At 45.7% G+C, this 20452-nt stretch overlaps 1 protein-coding gene across 1 annotated transcript in view; it reads left to right on the plus strand.

Moving 5' to 3' along the window:
• LOC127562779 (aryl hydrocarbon receptor-like) overlaps nucleotides 1-20452 on the plus strand; it is a 71331-nt gene that overhangs the window by 4900 nt on the left and 45979 nt on the right. Inside the window, exon 2 of the mRNA XM_051998754.1 lies at nucleotides 4007-4194. Within this exon, the coding sequence (XP_051854714.1) occupies nucleotides 4007-4194 (188 nt within the window). The remainder of the gene's footprint in view (nucleotides 1-4006; nucleotides 4195-20452) is intronic.

The raw sequence follows: 20452 nt of genomic DNA on the forward strand, positions 1-20452 counted from the left end.
AGTCCAACTTGCATCTCATCAGGAGTTTTGGCATGGGACGCCTAGAGTCAGTCTTCCATGTGTTCATGGTCATCAGAGGGCTCCAAGCTGGGAAACTACAGCCGTGTCAAGCGTGATTGTGTGTGTGACAACAAAGTGTCCCCAGAGATTTCAACTCTTTGAAATGCATCACTTTGGGAGTCAGGATCACTTAAATGAGACTCCTAGGTTAGGTATAGAACGAGTTTGCAATTTAGCATCATGGGTTCAAATCCTGACTTTGTCCCTTCCTAACTGTTTATTCCTCCTCTCTGGGCCTCAGTTTCTAACTCTGTAAAATGGAAAGAGAAATAGCATCAACTCCCCATGTTGCATTAAGGATCAAAGGAGAGAGCGGCAGGAAGCCGCTCTGTACTTGTTTAGCCCCACAGAAATTTTTGGCTAGCCTGTGTAAAACCCTCATGATGCTTTTGCCGTTTCCCTGAAGCTCTGCAGCTTCACTGGCGCTCCTTGATGACTTCAAATGTGCTCATTTGCTTCTTGCTTGCCTCAGTTTCCTCATATGTAAAACGTATGGCTGGTACGTTTCCCAGTGACTGCGCAGGGCCATCGTCGCTCTCCCAAAGATGTACAGTCAGTGTCTCGCCCATGCTCGAGTCACTGAACAGAATGTCAGGCAGTTGAGAAAATATTGAGTCTTCAGGCCTGTGTCCTGTGGGCTTTCCCCAGTGTGTGCACTCGGGCAAGTCCTGAAAGCAACAACTTATAGCTGATGAGTGTCCCTACATGAGATCCCAGGGCCTTGTCATATGGGACGGGCAGCCCATTTTTAGAGCTTAATCAGGATTTCATATTGCAAGCATCTCTGTCTTTTTACAGTGGGGAACTTCTTCTACTGAGGGAGAGCTGAAAACTTTAAAGACTCTTAAGAGGAGCTGTGGCTGGCAAGCCCATCCCTCTTCTGGCCCAGCTGGGGCTCGAGTGTCTCTTCTAGGCCATGTTGGGTTTTGGACAACAGACGTTCAATTCGTGAGTGTTCTCTGGTGTCTTTCCCGGAGCCCAATTGCTGGGACATAGCTTTTTGGCTTCTGGGGAGCTGTGGGTGCTGAGATAAAGCACTTCCCGGGGTGGCCAGCTCACAATCAAACAGAAACCCCCCCTCATTGGCTTCCACTTCTAGGGATTGTGGGGCAAGGCTGATCAATACCATCCTGCTGGAAATGTGGGAGTTCCCCTAACTGAGGAAAGTAGCCAACATTCTTCTGCAGGCTGTGGCAGGTTCTTTGCCCACACACAAAAATCGCGACTTTCATTTGCGGAATTATTGCCCAACAATTCCACTTTGGTCATGGGAATTAGTGGAAGACTGTGGCTGCACGTGATCGGAGAGTCAGTGCTTCTGAAGGGTTGGGGGACGAGCTGTTCTAAAGGGGGCTGTCTGCATGGGCTTTGGAAATAGGCTTCCCCTTTGAAGAACTAGGCATAGAATCCATTTCTTTCTCAAGATGCCCTGAGCTATCTTCTGCAGACTGCTGAGCTCCCCCCTTTTAAATCCATTTTTATTTTTTATTTATTTAAATTTATTTAAAATTTTATTTTAATATTAATATATAATATATTTAATATATTAATGTAATATATACTGATATATTATATAATATAAATATGTATTATATATAAAATATGTCATATAAATATAAATAATAAATTAAAATATATCTAAATTTATTTAAATAAAATAAATATTTATTTAAATCCATCTTTGTTTTTAGATGGCTTAATCCCCCCTCCAACCTTACCTCTCTCCTTCTCTCAGAACTATACTTTATAATGAAGAATTAAAAAGAAAAAGGAAGGAGAAAAAATAAGCAGAACCAATCACCACACCCGACAAATCTGATAATGTGACATTTCACACCTGAGGCCTCCCCTCCTATCTCTTCAGAAGTATGGCCTCTCTTTTTGTGATGGAGAAAAAGAAATGCCAGGAAGTTGGGGAGAGCAGGAGTGGGTGAGCCTGAGCTTAGTGGAGGCTAAGATGAGCAGAAGCTAAGATGAGTGGAGGCTCATCCATCCTCTGAGAGAGTTCCAGGCCCAGGCTCGGGGTCCAGGTCTGACTCCCTCAGGGTCCAACTGGAGGAAACTTTTCTGAAACAAAAGCCTTTAGGCCCTTTGCCGTCTCCTGGCCTGAAGGCCTATGGCCACCAAGAAATGGATGAGATCGGTGTTCCTCTCAGGGGCTGCCCTTAGTACCTTTAGCCTTTGAGCTCTGTGTTTAAAAGATACAATCCTTCCTGGAGCCTGGTTCTCTAAATCAGGATTTCTTAAGCTTTTTCCACTTGCAACCCCTTTTTTTTACCTGAGAAAGTTTTACTTGATCCTGGGTATATAGGTACATAAAAGTTATACAAATCAAATATTTACTGATAATAAATCATAATTTTGTGACCCCTACATTGGTACTCGACTCCATGACCCACAGTTTAAGAATCCAAAAGAACTGGAGAGAGATGTTCAGGAAAGGATAGTATCTGATTTGGAGTATAAAGTAAAGTATACACGAGATCCAAATCTGAATATTGAGGGGCAAGGAGGGGTGCTAGCTCTGTAAGCTTGTGCCAGCAGGGGGTAACTTCTGGCAGATTTTGGGGGGCTAAAGAAGCTTCCCAGTTGGTAAAGAACCCCAAAGGATCTAGCTTCCACTTCCTTACCAGTAAAATGGGGCTAATAAAGAGCACCTCAGTTACTCCATCTGGAAAAAAATTAGTAAAAGCACCTACTGCGTCAGATTGTTGCTCAAATTAAATGGGGTAATGTGAGTACAGTGATTTGTAAAATGTAAAGTGATATGTAAAGACTAGCTGATATTAATTACTCAATCACTCAACAAGCTTTTATTAAGTAAATATCAGGTGCCAGTCACTGTGTTAGACAAACACAAAAATGAAATAATTATGCCTTAGGGGAGCTTGGAGCTTATCTAGGGGAGATGATGTGTACATGTATAGGTACATGCAGAGTAGATGATAAAAATAACATCTTTATGTGTGCAAAATTCTATCTACCTGTGCAGCAGTTATCGATCCACCCATTTATCTGTCTATCCATTCATCTCTCTATCCATCCTCTGTCTAGCTCTCTATCCATTTGACCTTCTCTAAATTCATTTGACTCTTCTAAAAACCCAGGGAGGAAGATGATATTATCTCTATTTTACAGATGGGGAAACTGGGGCTATGGGGATGTTACTTTCCCAGAGTTACAAAAATAGAAAATAATTTTGGAATAGAGCTATTCTTTAAAAAAAATAATAGTATTTCATTTCTTTTCCAGTTACTCATAAAGACAACGTTCTACAGTCATTTTTGAAAGATTTTGAATTTCAATTTTTCTCTCTTCCTTCATCCTCTCTTATCCTTTCCCTGAGAAGGCAGGCAATCTGATACAGGCTATACATGTGCAGTCATGTAAAACATCTTTCCACATTAGTCATGTTGTGAAAGAAGAAACAGAGCAAAAGGAAAAAAAATGGCTAAAAAGCAAAAAATGAGAATAGTGTGCTTCCATCCGAATGGAGACTCTTATCAGTTCTTTCTCTGGATGTGGAAGCATTTTTTGTCATGAGTCTTTTGGAATTGCCTTGGATCATTATGTTGCTGAGAGGAGTTAAGTTGATCATAGCTGCCTGTCACACAATATTACTGTTATTGTGTCTCTCGATTTTGCTCACTTTACGCAACATCAGTTCATGTAAGTCTTTCCAGGTTTTTGTTTGAAATCTGCAGAACTATTTCTATTCTTGTAGAAGTTGTGAGCAGAGGACGCTCAGAAATGAGACTGAATTTGGAAGATGCTGAATTTGGGCTGCGCCTTTGAGGATCAGTAGGGTTGGGATAATTTTACCAGGGGGTATCGGCTTAGACATTTCAGTGGTTTGGATAATGTTTAATAAAAAAAAAATTAGACGCAGACCCGCCTAGTTAAATTGATCATAATCTCCTTTTCCTTTTTGTCCCCTATCCAATAGTCCCAAACCACCCACTCCTGAGGGCACCAAGTCCAACCCTTCTAAAAGACACCGGGACCGTCTGAATCAGGAACTCAACAAACTGACCAACCTGTTGCCCTTTCCTGAGGATGTCCGGGCCCGGCTGGATAAACTTTCCATCCTCAGACTGGCTGTGGGTTACCTGAAGGTAAAGGGCTACTTCACAGGTAAGATATGGAGGCGGGGTGCCACTTGGTGTCCCCAAATCTGGATGTCGTCCCTGTGGGCCTGGTCAGGCCATCAGCAGCAGAGCTCTAGTTAGGAATTATTGTGCCCATGGGAAATAACATGGAAGATGTCCACATTTAGGGAGTGGGAGTGAACACCGTTGTCAGGGGCCCCTTGGAACATCTTTGCGAGGTCGCTTTTGAAGCTAACCTAAGGAGAGCAAGGACCATTGGTCTTCTGTAAATTCAATGCCTCAGGCCAAACCCCTACAATTCAGCCTGAATTCTGATCCATTAGTCGATGGTTCTCCTAATTGGCCATTAGTCGATGGTTCTCCTAGTTGGCCATTAGTTGATCGTTGTGGTCACATGGTGCCATATATAAGCTGTAAAGTTGCTTGGGGAATATAGGCAATGGGGGAGAGCACCTCGCTGCAGGCCCATGTTGCCAGGTGCAGAGGGAAGAAGGTACAATATGAATTGCAACTTGAACAATGACAGCAAGTTCCACATTTTGATGTCTTCCCTGTTATTCCAAGCCCAGGGGCAGATGCAGGGGTGCTTTCCTTGGTGTTTTGCACCATGGCTTTCCTTGGAAGGGGGATAGATGACAAAGGTCTCAGCTTAAGTTTTCAATAGTACAGTCTCTTCCCTTCGAACTCTCCCCTCTGGCTTTTGATTGCTTGTTGCTCCTTCTGAGAAATCCAGTGACTCCCCTAAAGCATGTAAAACCTTATTTCAGAGCAAAGAGCCCCAGTGATTTTGAAACTTTACTTTGATATCATGAGTCATGAGCAAGGTTTTTGTGGCCATCGTGAACACTTCTTACTCATATGTCAGTTTTTGTGGCCTAGGATGATAGGAAATTAGTCCGCTTCATTCATCGTGTTCTAGTGGAGGCTTGGAAGAAATGAGGGATTCTGGGAGGCTAAGAGGAAGAGGTAAATGCATCCCGGGCAGGGGTAACAGTCAGAGCCATTTCTCTAGGAGATATTTGTGGTGAGGAAGTGGGGTCCTCCCAGCATGAGGGGCAGTCTGTGCAAAGGCAAAGACCTAGAGGTGGGAGATGCTTGCAACAAATAAGAAGTAGGTCAGATTGGCAGAGAAGAGAGTGTGTCTGGAGGTAAAATAAATGCATATATAGACCAAAAATATTTTATATTTTATTCTAGAGGCAATAGGGAGCCATTGGAGTTTCTGGAGCAGGGAGGAGACGTGATCAGAACATCTTTAGTGACCCAGGAAGGGCTCTGCATTGGTTGAGGACAAATTTCACATTCACATTTCAATTTGTTCCTTAAAATGATTGAGAGGCAGTCGGGTATAATGGACAAAGGGCTGGCCTAGAAATGAAAAAAAAAAAAAAAAAAAAAAAGACTTGGGAATGAGTCTTTGACACACCTTGGCTGTGTGGCTACTGGCAAGTCAATTAACCACAGGTCCCAGGAAAACTCCTAATGCCCTCAGTTACCGATGAGTGGCTCATTTGAATTGGTGGAGGGAGTTTCTACTGGGCGTTCCTTAGAGCAATAAAATCATAGGAGAGGTCCAGCCTCTCCTCAATCCAAATGAGTTTATTTATTATATCATCATTAGAATTCAGCAGGGATGGAATGAATACTGGGTTATGATTCTCAGTTTACCTCAAACTGTGAAAAAAAAGTTCTCTACTCATTTCATTTTACTTATTCAGAGAATAATAAGCACCAAGCTTGAAGATTTAAGAGCATATTTCATAGACAACCTTATTATTAGGTTGATATTTTTACTTCCATTTTACAGATGAGCAATATCAAAAGGATGTTTGTGGTTATTCTCTGTTCTGTCTCAGCTCCCACCATCTTCAAACCCTGCCAGCTAATTCTGTGATTGGTTAGAATCCAGTCAATCTTTATTTGGGTCTGAGCCTTGACAGGGCCACCATTTTGAATTCAGATGGATTGGTCTTCACATATTGTTCTGTCAGAGTCTCCATGAAGGTCGCAGGACCTGCTGAACCTCTGACTCTTACCTGGGGAGACTCCAAGCTCATTTCTATCCCATAAGCATCAAGGAGGGCATCATGGGAGAAGGTCTTGCTTGAGATCTTCCTAGGGGCAGGTGTTACTCCAGACTAAGTCACAAATATGTAATTCCACAGCCTCATCCTCCTTGCCTTCCATTTGCAAAGAAGGTCATGGGCTCATGGACCTAGAACTGGAAGTGAGCTCAGAGACCGTCTTTATCATTGCACAGAAGAAAAAACTGAAGCATTTAGGGTGGGAGGCTCCTAGATTTAGAGCAGGAAAGGACTTTAAGGGCATCCAATCCAATCTTTTCACCTTCAGAACTGAGGCTCGGTGTAATTAGGACTTACCCAAGGTTGCAGCGGTCACAAGTAGGAGAGATGGGATTTGAAATCAGGTCTTTGGTTTCCAAATCCAGTGTATTTCTGCTGCCAAAGGCGGCTGTGATTTAGTTTAAAATAAAGCGGACAATTGTTCCCCTCCCAGTGAGCCCCACTTGCTGTGCAGAGATCACCTGTGAAGGCAAAGGCAAAAGCCAGCCCTCGCACCCGATTTGCCTAATTACAGACCTGACACAATTAGTCGCATGGCAACGGCCTGGTGTTTTGCTGCCAAACACGCTCTCCTGCTTTGGATGCACTTCGAGTTAGGGATGTTGGAAACTTTAGGGGGAGGATGACAGGTGTTCTTCATTTCACAGCACATGAACGGGATAGAATAAAGGGTTGTAAGCAGTGACGTAGGGGATGGTTTCAGAAAAAGCTGGGAAGACACATGTGAACTGATCTAGAGCAAAGTGAGAAGAACCAGAACAATTTACACAGGGATAGTAACAGTGGAAAGATAAGTCGCTGTGAAATACTTAGTAACTCTGGCTCCACAATGGTCCGCCAAGGTTCCCAAAGACTTAAGCTGAGACGTGTCTCCAGATGGAGACCTGATGGACTCAGACTTTAGATTCAAGGAGATATATACAAGCACACACACACACACACACACACACACACACACACATTTATGTCTGTGTATATATATGCATATGTGTATATATACATGTGTGTGTCTTTTGTCTTTTTTTCCCAGATTTTGTTTTGCATGACGTTATACTTGTAATAGATTTTTAACTTCTTGCCTCTTCAGGGAAATATATACAAGCACACAAACACACACATACACATATTTATGTATGTGTATATATAATATATATATGTATGCACATATACATACATACACATATATGTCTTTTGTCTTTTTCCCCCAGAATTTGTTTTGCATGACTTTATACTTATGATAGATTTTTTTTTTATTTCTCACCTTCTTGAGGCAAGAAGTGGGAAGAGGGAGAAAATTTGCGATGGAAAGTAAAAATTCAATATAAAAAAGATAGATAATCCACATCCATACATGAAGAAGTAAAAGCCTGTGGACAATCACAGCAGGGTTTAGGTTTATCCCTCTCTGAGTTAGAGGTAATCCATTTACGCTTCTGGCAACTTCTGTTTTGGGAATCTTACTGCTTCCCCTTTTTATCACGTATCTCAGAGTTGGAAAGGACTTGGGGAACATCCAGCCATTCTCTTTCTTGAACAGAAAGTCCTTCTATGCAATCTCCAACAAGTGGCCATTTGGTCCGTTTGGAGACATCCCGTGATTGGGCGTCTACTACCTCCTGACCTTTCTTCTAAGACCCTAGGGTTCAGAATTTATGGGGAACTTACAATCCATTTAGCTTAACTCTCTCGTTGTTCCAGATGAGGAAAGTGAAGCCTTGAGAAAGTGCAGGGACTTTCTGGAGATCGTTCATACTCAGAATTGTGGCAGAAGTGTGGAGTCTCTGACTCCAGACCAGCCCACTTGACATCACACCCCCCTGTCTCCAGAACCGCTAAAGGGACATGATCTCATGTTATGCTTGTGACAAATTAAGGGGGAGGCACGGCAGGGATTGGGGACTTGGTACCTGGCTTCAGAGCCTGATTTGGCGACTTATTAGCTATGTGACCGTTCTGTCTATCAACGCCACCTTTGAGGTGCTACCCACAGTGCTTGCGATACAGAGGCCAAAAACCCAACTCAAAAGCCGCCGCCACCAAAAACCTCAGTCCCTTCAGGAAACTTATCTCCTCTGATCTTAAAGCAGCTCCACGGGACTGTGCAGCATGTGAAATACCAACAGGCCCTGCTCTTGTGCTCTTAGCTGAGTGTCTCAGCGATCTGTCCTTGGGCCAGTTTATCATCAGTGATTTGCTTGAGACATAGATGGGTGTCAGAGGCCTCCAGAACAGCTTCCTTACTTACAGAGGGTGGACCTACATGTAAGAAGGCTAAGAAGACTTAAGAAGGCTCAAAGACTTAGCGCTCTAAAGGATCTGAGTGAACCAATTGTTTTATAGACAGAATCCTAGACTTGGGGAGGGATGACCTGGGCCCTATCACTGCCAAGACTGGAACCGGGTCCCCAAGTAGCTTCTTCCCCACCCTGTGAAATCCTGGGTCTTCGATGCATTAATGTAAATAAATATTTGATTTCTCAAGCCCTTCTGGGTGATACAACAGCAACACACATTGTTATCATTCTCTTAAAAACAACAACAATAACAGATATTACTATAGTTCTCTTAAAAACAATAACACATTATTACAGTTCTCTTAAAAAACAACACACGTTATTACAGTTCTTAAAAGCAGCAACAGCAACACATTATTATAATTCTCTTAAAAACCGCAACGATGTGCAAATCAGTAAGTCCATGATTGTGAAGCTCTCTATCCCCATTGCTCACCACAGTGCCTGACACATAGTAGGTGCTTAATATTACTGGTGACTTGACTTCCTCTAGGTCAGGGATTCTTTACCTTTGTTGAATCTTAGAGAACTCCTTGGCAATCTAGTAGGTCTGGACCTCTTCTTAAAATCAGGTTTCATGGAAATAGTTGGAAAAAAAGACTAAATCTCAGCTTGAGATGAGTAAAAATAAAAACATAACATTTTCCATCCAAGTTCTGAAGTCTGTCTACTGACTCCATAAGTTTTCATAGATTCCAGATCCAGAACACACGCACACTCTTTGTCTCTCTGTCTGACTGTCTCTCTCTTATTCTGTCTCAATGTCTCTGTCTCTGTCTCTGTCTCTCAGTATTTAACATTAAATATTTTAAATAAAGACATCTCTGGATTCTCCTTTGCTACTTGTCAAAATAAGTACCACTTTTAAATGAAGCAAGTTTCCTTGATCTATTTCTCCACGTCCAATTGGCAGGCAAGTGAGGAAAGCCCACATCAGCAAATGGAGCAGTCATTTTGGAAGCCATTTAGTGCTTTCCATCTTAAGAATTCTGATGAGCACATTTCCCTCCCATGTATGTGTGCAATGAGTGAGATGGCTGGTCTGGGATCACTCAGTAGACCTGGAGAAAGGTCAACAGCTATTACAGGGACTCAAGGTCAGTGGGAAGGATAAACTGGACAAATAAGAAGAGTTCAGGAATCGGCTCGAGGAGACCCTGACTAGTGTCAGGGCCTCTCAGTGTCTGGACGCCGGACGTCATATGGCATAGAATGGTTATGTCCAGAAGAGACTTTTATAATATGTCAGATATAATAGAAAGGGGATGCTACTGAGGTCACATCCAAGGTCACAGCAAACCCTTTAATTCTGGGAATTTCTGGATATTAGCATTGTAGATACAGAACTGGGAAGGACCTTAAAAATCTTCTCGTTCAAGTTCCCCTTTTACAGATGAGGAAATGGATCCCGAGAGACGAGAAGTGGTTGGCTAGCTTTCATTCTTGCTCACTTTCCATGACACGGGGCTGTTTAGCTGTTTTTGGATGAATCGGCGAAGAGGGTCTCTCGGAAAGCTCTTTCCACTCGGGGAATCTGGGATCTCAGTTAAGATCTGGACTGGGACATTTCCCCAGCTCGGTCTGGGAAGCATCCGGAGTTCAGAATTCTTATGTGAATGACGCCCCGCTCCAGCTCTGACCAGCTTCCCCAAAAGAAGGCCGGCAGCTTCATCTTGCGGGCAGAGGGGTCCAGGAGACAAACCACTGGGAGTCAGGAGGCCAGATTCATCAGCAGTGTTGTCGTGCAGGCAAAGGCCTGGAAGCCCCAGGCACGGAGCAGAACCCGATCCTTCCCCTCTTGGGAGGGCTGATTCACAAGACTCGTCTCTTGGGAAGGAGTTATTATTGAGTCTGGAGTCATCCAGCTCTCCCTTGGTCTCAAACCCCTTTGTTTTTTCCCATCACCACCAGAAAAACTTCTGACTTCCTTTGGAACTGAGTCAAAGTTCATCCCAGAGTGATCCCTGATGCTTCCTGAGAGAGACAAAGAGGGAGAGAAAGAGAGAGAGAGAGAGAGAGAGAGAGAGAGAGAGAGAGAGAGAGAGAGAGAGAGAGAGAGAGAGAGAGAGGAGTGTGGGAGGGTGGGAAAGAGAGAGGGAGGGAGGATCTGAGGGAACCACGGAAGGGTGGATGTTGCTCTGCTTTCTCCTGGCTGTCAGAAAGGAGTCCCATTGCCCCTTGCATAGGAGCTATCCCTGAAGGAGTGCCCATCCATTTGTTCTGTGAGGCTTTACTGTGTATTAATTAGCTACTTAAAAGTGTCCGAAGCTCAAAGGCTTCTGGGTTAATGGAACAAGTATTGTAGGTGCTTAATATTATTGTTGACTTGACTTCCTTAGAGAACTCCTTGGCAATCTAGTAGGTCTGGACCTCTTCTTAAAATCAGGTTTCATGTTAATAGGTGGAGAAAAGACTAAGTCTCAGCTTGAGATGAGTAAAAATAACTGAGAAATACTTGGTAGTTGCAGCAATATGGACTCTTCAGACACTTCTGTTTGGTTCTTCAGGACCTCACCATGAGCAGAGAGGGAGATGTGTTCCAGAGGGTGAAGCTGGAGTCACATGGACTCCAGAAAGGAATAACAAAGCTGGACCTCAGGGAGCATTTCCCATCTGAAGCTTTGTGGGCTTCTTGCCCTGGAGGGAGGCAGAGCATTCAGAGGATCTTTATTTTGTCAGGAAACGGGGTCAGAGAGGTCCAGCGCTTTCCTCAGGATTTTCCTTGTTGTTGTTCAGTTATTTCAGTCGGACATGACTCTTCGTGACCCCATTTGGGTTTTTTTTGGCAAAGATATTGGATTCTTGAGCTCATTTTACAGATGAGGAAACTGAGGCAAACAGGGTGAAGTGACTTATTCAGGTTCACACAGCCAGTGAGTGTCTTCTGAGGTTGTATTTGAATTCAGGTCTTCCTGACTGCTCTATCTACTGCCCCATCAGCTGCCCCCAAGGACACACAGCTGATAAGCAACAGAGTCAGGGCTCCAACCTAAAAGCTGCTCTCTCCGTACCTTGTGGAGCCCCTGGGGAGGGAGCCCCTTTCTCTGTCCTGGCCCTGGACCCCTTGGAAGGCTTCTCCTAAAAGCGCCCCCCTCCCTAGTTCTCAAGCAGCCGGCCCCTGCGACGCCCTTTCTAGCAGGGGGAGGTGGAACTTCTTTTTTCTCCTTGTTGGAACAATGCTCATCCCCCCAATCCTTAGGGATCTGGCCTTTAGGCTGCATTGGGTCCATAGGCCAAAGGATTTTCTTATTAATTCTCCCGGAACAAACCCTGGCCCACGTGTGACAGATTCTCCTGTCCAGCTCTTCAAAGCACCCGGACGCAAGTGATTCTTCTCTCCTGTTAATAAGCAGTTTCTCTTCCTTTTCCTCGTTCTCTAGCATTCTCCTCAGACCCCACCCAACCTGGGAAACTCGTTCAGGGGAATCTGGGGGTTCCACCCCGTTTTAACCCCAAAGGTCTGAATGGAAGGGGGTTCTCCCTTTTGTCTAGATTACCCCAGACTGGATGGCACGGGTGAAGAGAATCGACCAAGATGACTCTGCCATATTCTCTAGTTGCCCAACTCATTAAAACAAGCGTACCTCTCATTATAATATTCGTTCTCTCATTACTTGCTAGCCAATCAGAGCTGGCTGCCACACTTAGGACCGCCTACCCTTCTAAGGTCACAGAGGCAATTGAGTGGATTTCCCGGGAGGCCTTGGCCATTTGAGAGAGCCACTGACCCTTTTATTAATGATTACTAACATGACAGATAAAACGATTAATTACCCAGAAACTTTGGATGTATCACAGAACAAAGGAGAAGTTGCATTCTCCCCTGCAAGAGCTTTGGCGGGAGAAGCACAGGCCTGGCCAGGAGGAGGCTGCTTGGGCTGAGAGGCTTCTTTAGGGGCTGGGGGCTGTTGCCCGTCGTTCCGGGTCCTTCTCTGGCTTTGGCTTTCCATTCCTCCCACCGCGCTTCCGTCCTCCCCACCGCGCTTCCGTCCTCCCCACCGCGCTTCCGTCCTCCCCACCGCGCTTCCGTCCTCCCCACCGCGCTTCCGTCCTCCCCACCGCGCTTCCGTCCTCCCCACCGTGCTTCTGTCCTCCCCGGGATGGCCTTGTACCGACCTCGTGTACGCTTTATGGATACCGCTATAAGGACTTGCCATCTCTTCCCAGTGGACACGCGCTCAGGAGGCGCCCATCACCTTGAGAGCAGGGGCCAGCTTTGCCTTTGTCTCCCGGCCCAACGCCGGTCACAGCTGGTGTCCAACACATGCTTATGGATTTGATTTGCCTCCCGTGGGCCCAAAGAGAAGCTTTTCTTGGTGGGGAAAGTCCTGATGGGACTGAACATAGACTCCCAGGAAATCCACTCGCTACCTGTATGACCTTAGCAGGGTAGGTATTCCCAGGTGGGGCAGTCAGTTCTGCGGGGTCAGCAAGTAATGAGAGAATGAATGTTGCACTGAGACGTCCGCTTCCTTTAAGGAGGATCTGGACAACTAGGGGCATGTGCTGAACACACATTTCTTCACCGAGCCCCTTGAGGGCAGGGACCCATTGAGTTTTGCCCTTCTGTCCCCAGCACTTCTTAAAGTTATGGTGAAGATCAAAGCAGGTAACAAAGGGGCACAAAGCCATCAGTCTCACTTTCTCTTCTGGAGTCACCAGAGTTGCATTTCTCCAACAATAGTGATTTAGAGCATTTTCATATAACTACAGATGGTTTTAATGTCATCATCTAAAAACTGTCTGTTCCTATCCTTTGACCATTTCTCAATTGGGGAATGATTTGTATTCTTATAAATTTGGCATATTTATAAATGAGGCTTTTATCAGAAACACTGGCTGTAAATATTTTCCCCAGCTTTGTATTTCCCTTTTAATCTTGTTTGTGTTGTTTTTATTTGTGCAAAATCATTTTAATTTAATGTAATCAAAGTTATTCATTTTGCATTTTATTACGTTCTCTAATTCTTCTTTGGTCATATATTCCTCCCTTCTCCAAAGATCTCCTAGGTAAATTATCCCTTGTTCTCCTAATTTGTACCCATTTTGACTTTATTTTGGTTTGGGGTGTGAGATGTAAGTCTATGCTGACTGATTTTCAAGCTTTCCTAACAATTTTAGTCAAATAGTGAGTTCTTATTCTAGAAGCTGGAGTTTGGGGGTTTTTCAAATGCTAGATTGTTTTAGACCTTGATTATTGTGGCAGGTGTATCTAATCTATTCTACTGGTCCACCGCTCTATTTCTTAGTCAGTACTAAATAGTTTTGATGCCTGCTGTTTTATAATACAGCTTTAAGTCTGGTTCGGCTAAGCCACCATCCTTTATACTTTTTTCATTAATTTCCTTGATATTCTTGAAGATCAAAATCTTCTAGATGAATTTTGTTATTATTTTTCTAGTTTTATAAATTTTTTTTGGCAGTTTGATTGGTATGGCACTGAACAAGTGGACCAATTTAGTCAGAATTGTCATTTTTATTGTATTAGCTCAACCTAGCCATGAACAATTGATATTTTTCCAATTATTTAGATCTGATTTTATGTGTGTGAGAAGTGTTTTGTAACTGTGTATATTCTTTGATCCAGAGTGTCTCTATTAGGCCTGTTTCCCAAAGAGATCATAAAAAAGGGAAAGGACTCACATGTGCAAAAATGTTTGTAGCAGCCCTTTCTTTAGTGTTAAGGAACTGGAAGCTGACTGGATGTTCATCAGTTGGAGAATGGTTGAATAAGTTATGGTATATGAATGTTATGGAATATTATTGTTCTGTAAGAAATGATTGGCAGGATGAATTCAGAAAGGCCTGGAGAGACTTACGTGAAGTGATACTGAGTGAAATGAGTAGAACCAGGAGAACATTGTACACACCAAAAGCAAGATTATATGATGATCAATTCTGATAGACATGGCTATTTTCAACAATGGGATGATTCAGATTTTTCATGGTCTTGCGAGAAAAAGAATTTTGTAATTGTATTCTTTTGTCTTGGCAGGTAGCCCCCGAGTATTTTATTTAAATAATTTAAGTAATTTAAATGGAATTTCTCTTTCTATCTCTTGTTGATGAGTTTTGTCAGTAATATATAGAAATGCTGATGACTTGTGCGGGTTTATTTTATATCCTGCAACTTTGCTAAAGCTGCTAATTGTTTCCAGTAGATTTGGGATCATTTTCTAGGATTCTCTAAGTATATCATATCATCTGCAACAAATAATATTTTATTTTATTATTGCCTATTCTAATTCCTTTAATTTCTTTTTCTTTTCTTATTGCTAAAACCAACATTTCTAATGCAATGTTGAGTAATAGTGATGATAATGGGCATTTTTGTTTCACCCTTGATCTTAATGGGAATGCATCCAGCTTCTCTCCATTACAAATAATGCTTGCTGTTGGTTTTAGATAGATACTGCTTATTATTTTAAGGAAAGCTCCCTTTATCCCTAGGCTCTCTAGTATTTTTAATAGGAATGATTGCTGTATTTTGTCAAAAGATTGTTCTGCATCTATTGATATTATCATATGATTTCTGTTGGTTTTGTCATTGATATGGTCAATTATGGTAATAGTTTTCCTGCCAATCCTGCATTCCTGGTACAAATCTCAATTGATCATAGATATCCTTCTGATAAGTTGCTGTAATCTCTTCACTAATATTGTATTTATATTTTTGCATCAGTATTCATTAGGGAGATTGGTCTGTAATTTTCTTTCTCTGTTTTGGCTCTTCCTGGTTTGGTATCAGTGCCATATTTGTATTGTAGAAGAAATTTGGGCTTAAACATTCTCAATCACCATGGGATAACAGGGAGATGTGACAATGATATATTTCCAGCTCAATATCCTCCCCCCCCCCCAATATTCTGTGCAAACCAGATTTCTGGCAGTTCCCCATGTTTGGGTGTGTACATGTGTCTGGGAGTGGCCTCTTCCAATGTTTGTTTTTGTTTTTTAACATTTTCCTCTGGCTACATGGCTCACAGATCTGAAGTTGGGCATGAGTTCAGGCAGAGAGCTTCCCCAGGCAGACACTGAGGCTCCTGGAGATTAAGTCTTTTAAAATTACGAGTCCCCTGAGACTTTGTCCTTTGACTTTTACTTGGCTTTGGGGGTGGAGCTTTTCCTTTCCTCTTTCTTCATTCAAGATGGAGAGAGCAATTCTGACTCTCCCACTGCACTCCAGTTTTGGGTGCATCTCACTGAACAAAGATACCATTGTGGAGAGATGCTTTTCACCAGTACGGACTGCCCAGAGCCCTGGCAGCTTTCTGAGCTTTGTGATCCCAAGATCAGAGCTTTGAGGAAATCCAATTCAACTTTATTGTAATGGAGAAAACAGAACCCAAGACGTTCAGCAACAAGGCTGTACAGGAGGGAGAAGGAAGGGACAAGATTTAGACCCCAGGGTCTCTATTTCCAAATTGTGGGCTTAAACATTCTCAATCACCATGGAACAGCCGGAAGATGTGACCATGGGAGATCTCCAGCTCAATATTCTTCTCTACATCCTCTGTGCAAACTGGCTTTCTGGCTGTTCCCCAAGTCAAGATTCCATCTCCCACCTCCACACCTTTACTCAGGCTGTCCCACAGGAGGGGATTTTTCCTCTCCTACCCTCAGCCTTTTGGAATCCTTGGCTTCCATTAAGGCTCAGCCCAATGCTGATCTGCGGGAGATCTCTCCTTATTCTTTGTCATAGTTCTCTCCCTCCTCAATTTGTCTTATATGGACTTAATTGTGAACATGTGACCTCCCATAGAACGGAAGACCCTTGAGGGCAAGGGTTATTCCTAGTTCTGTCTCTGTCTCCCTGTGCCCACTGAGATGAATGTGGACCCAAAGCCAATAGGAACAAATCAATCAAAGTGAAAGTGTCCTCAGAAGGGGAAGGCCCCAGGCTTGTGTTGGCCACTTTAGCCCTCTTCTTCCTGGTTCCCTAACCATGCCCTAGAACTTCTGAGAGGAAGACCCTTTCAGGTCCTCACCCCATGGTGTGAATGAGGAGGAGCAGAGGGCTAAGGGTATGGCGGAGTAGGGAGCCCAGGTATCCAAGGCTCAGACACTGTGTTCAAACCCTCCTTTTCCCCTTCTCCCCTGCTCCCCTCCACGAGAAGGGAAAGGGCAAGAGCCAAAGGCAATTGGAGCTGAGAAGACATGGATTCCAATCCTGCCTCTGACACTTAATTAGCTGTGTGACTTTGTGTGAGTGTGTCTGTGTGTGTGTGTGTGTGTGTGTGCACGCGTGCATGTGATGTGTATTGTGGTGCCTTCTCTGTCTCAGGTGTGGGCTAAACACTATAAATACAAATTCTATTAAAAAAGAAAAAAGGCCAGTCTGCTCCCAGGGGGCCCACAATCTAGGAGAACAATAGGCAAATAGAAGCTAAAAGGGACTGGGGAACTGGGGGGGGGGCGGGTTCTACCTCTCTTAATGCAACAGTTGGCACGTAGTAAGTGCTCTATAAAATTATCACCATCACGATGGCATTATTATTATTATTGTTGTTGTTGCTGTTATATTTTCCCTCCATTGTCTCTCCCTCCTGACCTCCTTACCTGCTCTGGTTCAGTCAGCATCTCCAGGCCTAGCCCCAGGCCACCCCGAGCCACCTGGATGCTCCGGAGGTAGAAAGGCCTTCCTCTGCCTCTCCCTCTCCCAGCCCAGCTACTTAAGGACACTCGGGCCTACAACAGTGGGAGCCGCCCATAAGCAGGAGTAGGGGAAGCTGCAGAGAGCCCTGACATCAGGAAAAGCTTCCCAGTGACTAAGTGTGTCCAGGTGTGGAATAGGCCACCCTTGGATGGGTTCTCCATCTCTGGGACTGACTTCCTGCAAAGACTAGCTGCGTCCTACTCAAGGACTGGATAACCCTGCTCTCTTCCATCTTCAAGATTCTTTGGCCTCCAAGGAAGGTAGCTCCAGGCTCAGGGGATGGAATTAGGAAGCCCTGGGTTCAAATCCAGCCTTAGACACTAGGTCGCTGTGTGCGCCCGGCCCTTTAACCTCTGATTGCCTCAGTTTCCTCAATTGGAGGTAAATGAGAGCTGACCTGGAGGTGATAATAGCAGCTGCCTCTTGGGGCTGTCGTGAAGATCCAATGGAACATGGTGCTGGGTCAGTGTTTATTCCTTTTTCTTCCCCTGCTTTCAGAGACGGGGGAAGTGGCTGTTGCCACAAACTGTCCAGCCTGAGACCCCTCTCCTTTCTGGCCGTTCTGTCCAGCCTGAGACCCCTCTCCTTTCTGGCCGTTCTGTCCAGCCTGGACCCCTCTCCTTTCTGGCCGTTCTGTCCAGCCTGAGACCCCTCTCCTTTCTGGCCGTTCTGTCCAGCCTGAGACCCCTCTCCTTTCTGGCCGTTCTGTCCAGCCTGAGACCCCTCTCCTTTCTGGCCGTTCTGTCCAGCCTGAGACCCCTCTCCTTTCTGGCCGTTCTGTCCAGCCTGAGACCCTTCTCCTTTCTGGCCGTGCCCCCGGCCCGGCCCCCACCCTGAGAGGCCCCCCCGTCCCAGGAGGAGCGGGCTTTTCTGTAGGGCCTGTCTCGGTACCCGCCGGCCCAGTAGGGAATGGTGAGGTGTCGTCAGACCACATTTGGCCAGTGATTCCCCAGCCCCCACGGTCTGGCAGAGGCAACGCGGGGGTGACTTTCTATCTGTCCTCTGAAGACCCAGGAGGAGGCAGGAGGAGGACAAAGGCCGGGGTGCAGAAGGAGGAGCTGCTGACACCGCAGGGCACCTGGCCACAACGGCTGAACCAGCCCGGCCCTGAGGTCAGTCGCTGGGTTTGTTGTTCCTCTGGGGGCCAGACCCCCTCGCCCAGGCCGGACCATCCCACTGCTCTGCCCCATGAGCATGAGTGGGACAGAGGAAGTCACGCCCCCACTGAGGGCACAGCCCCCAGACCCCGGTGGCCTGGAATCCCTCCTGGTGCTGCCTGGAATCTCCCCGCTGCTCGTCCCAGTGCCGAGGGAAGGAGCCACGTCTCCCAGCCCCGTGACTCCCTCTGGCCCCTGCAGGGCTGCTCTGGCCGGCACCTGCCCATCCATTGTTGTCACTGGCTTTGGGGGGGGCAGTGGCTGCGTCCGGGGCAGAGAGCCAGGCTTGGATTCTTGTCTGGGTGACCTTAGGCAAGTCACTTCCTTCCCCTTCCCAGGCCTCAGGTCTTTTCTGGAAATGACAGGATTGAAAGTGATGTCTTTTGAGGCCCTTCCAGCTCTAAGTGATGAGCCCAAGACTGGGAGTCACGTCTGGTTAATATTTTTCTTCTGCATCAACTGGCTTGTTGCTGTCACTCCTTGGGGGATCTTAACACGGTCGAAACAAGTTCTCCTCGCTCTTGGTTTTGTAAAAGGCACAATCGGCCCTCAGGGAGGCGTCCCGAGTGTTGGATGATGGAGTCAGGACGCAGCGTTCCCTGGGAGTCCGGTCGGAGAAGGGTCAGATGGGTCGGAGTTATGTAAGGGGGGACCCGCTTGCCCTTGGTCACGTTTGGGGAATGATCCAGCGCTGGCTTTTTTCTTTCCTTTTTTGTTATTTAAATATTTTTGGTTACACGTGCACATTCATTTTTATAGTTTTCTATATGAATCATATCCAGGGAGAAAAATCAGAATAAAAGGGAAAAAAAACATGAGAAAAGAGAGAAGAAAAAAGTGAATACGCACGTAGTGATTCCTTTCAGTCTGTAGCGTTCTCTCTCTGCACGCAGGCGCCATTTTCCATCCAGGTTGATTGGGATTGCCTGGTGATCCAGCGCTGCCAGTGATTTCAAAATCTGCCTCAGAGAGAGGAAAGTGGAATAACAATGATCTGCCCAGCTAAGGTCTGCTGCTGAGATCCACGGATGTCTGGAACCCTCAGGTTCTCCTAGGGACGGGTCTGGGAATCACGGAAGATGAGATAAGCCCCATAAGTAGCAGCGCATTTCTGCCGGCCATCTCCCATGAGTCTCTTCTTTTTCTCTGTCTCCTTTTCTCCGTCTCTCTCGCTGCTCTTGTCGGCCGTTCTTTCTCTTCTCTTTCTTTTATTTTACCCCTTTCTCTTCTCCTGTCCCTTTCTCTTTCTTCTTCCTCCACTCTTGTTTAACTTTTCCTCTTATCTCGTGTGTGATTCCCAAACCTCCCCAGCTTCTTGATTGGCCAATGCCTCTCGGTCGTACCAGAGAGTTAAATGTTTCGGGCAGGGCCCAAGCTCTGGCAAGGCTCTGCCCGGCTGGAAAGGGGGCTAGCCGGAGACGCGACCTGGGTTAGTACATGGGAGCGCACGCCATTCCTAGCCTGGCACGGGAGCGGCTTGTAAACATCCGTGCGAGTGCCAGGTAGGCTTGGGGGCAGAGGAGATGGCATGAGCTCGCCCCGGAGGGCAGCTCTCTCCCTCAGAATGGAGGCTCCGCTGGCAAGCGCCCACAAAGGGAGCGGCCTGGGCTGCCAGCTGCCGTCTCTGCTTTCCAAAGTGGAGCCAGGGCTGGAAGGTTCTGCCAACGGGACAAATGTCTCCATGCTCCTCAGCAGCACCCATCAAAGCAACAGCACAACTCCTTGCGCTCCTTCAGCCCTTTCTGGTGGGAAGCCGACCCCAGGGCGTGTCCCTCCTGGCCGGAGGCCTTAAACCAGGGCCCCCGGGCCACCGAGGCAGGGGAGGGCCTGTTCAGGGACAGGTTGACTAGATGCCGCCAAGGCGGACATTTCTGCTGCACGCCGAGGTTCTGTTCAGTTCCTGAGGCTGGCAAGCAGAAGGCTGCCGAGTGGTGGGAGGGAGAGAGCAGGGAACCCGCAGGCAGAAACGCCTGAGTTCAAATCTGGCCACTGACCTTTACTTAATCTCCGTCTGCCTCAGTTTCCTCACTTTAATCCTCACTACCAGCACCCTCTCCTCGCATCATTGGGAGGATAAAACTTGATGAGATTT

The sequence above is a fragment of the Antechinus flavipes genome, chromosome 4 (assembly GCF_016432865.1).
Source record: "Antechinus flavipes isolate AdamAnt ecotype Samford, QLD, Australia chromosome 4, AdamAnt_v2, whole genome shotgun sequence".
Lineage (NCBI taxonomy): Eukaryota > Metazoa > Chordata > Mammalia > Dasyuromorphia > Dasyuridae > Antechinus > Antechinus flavipes.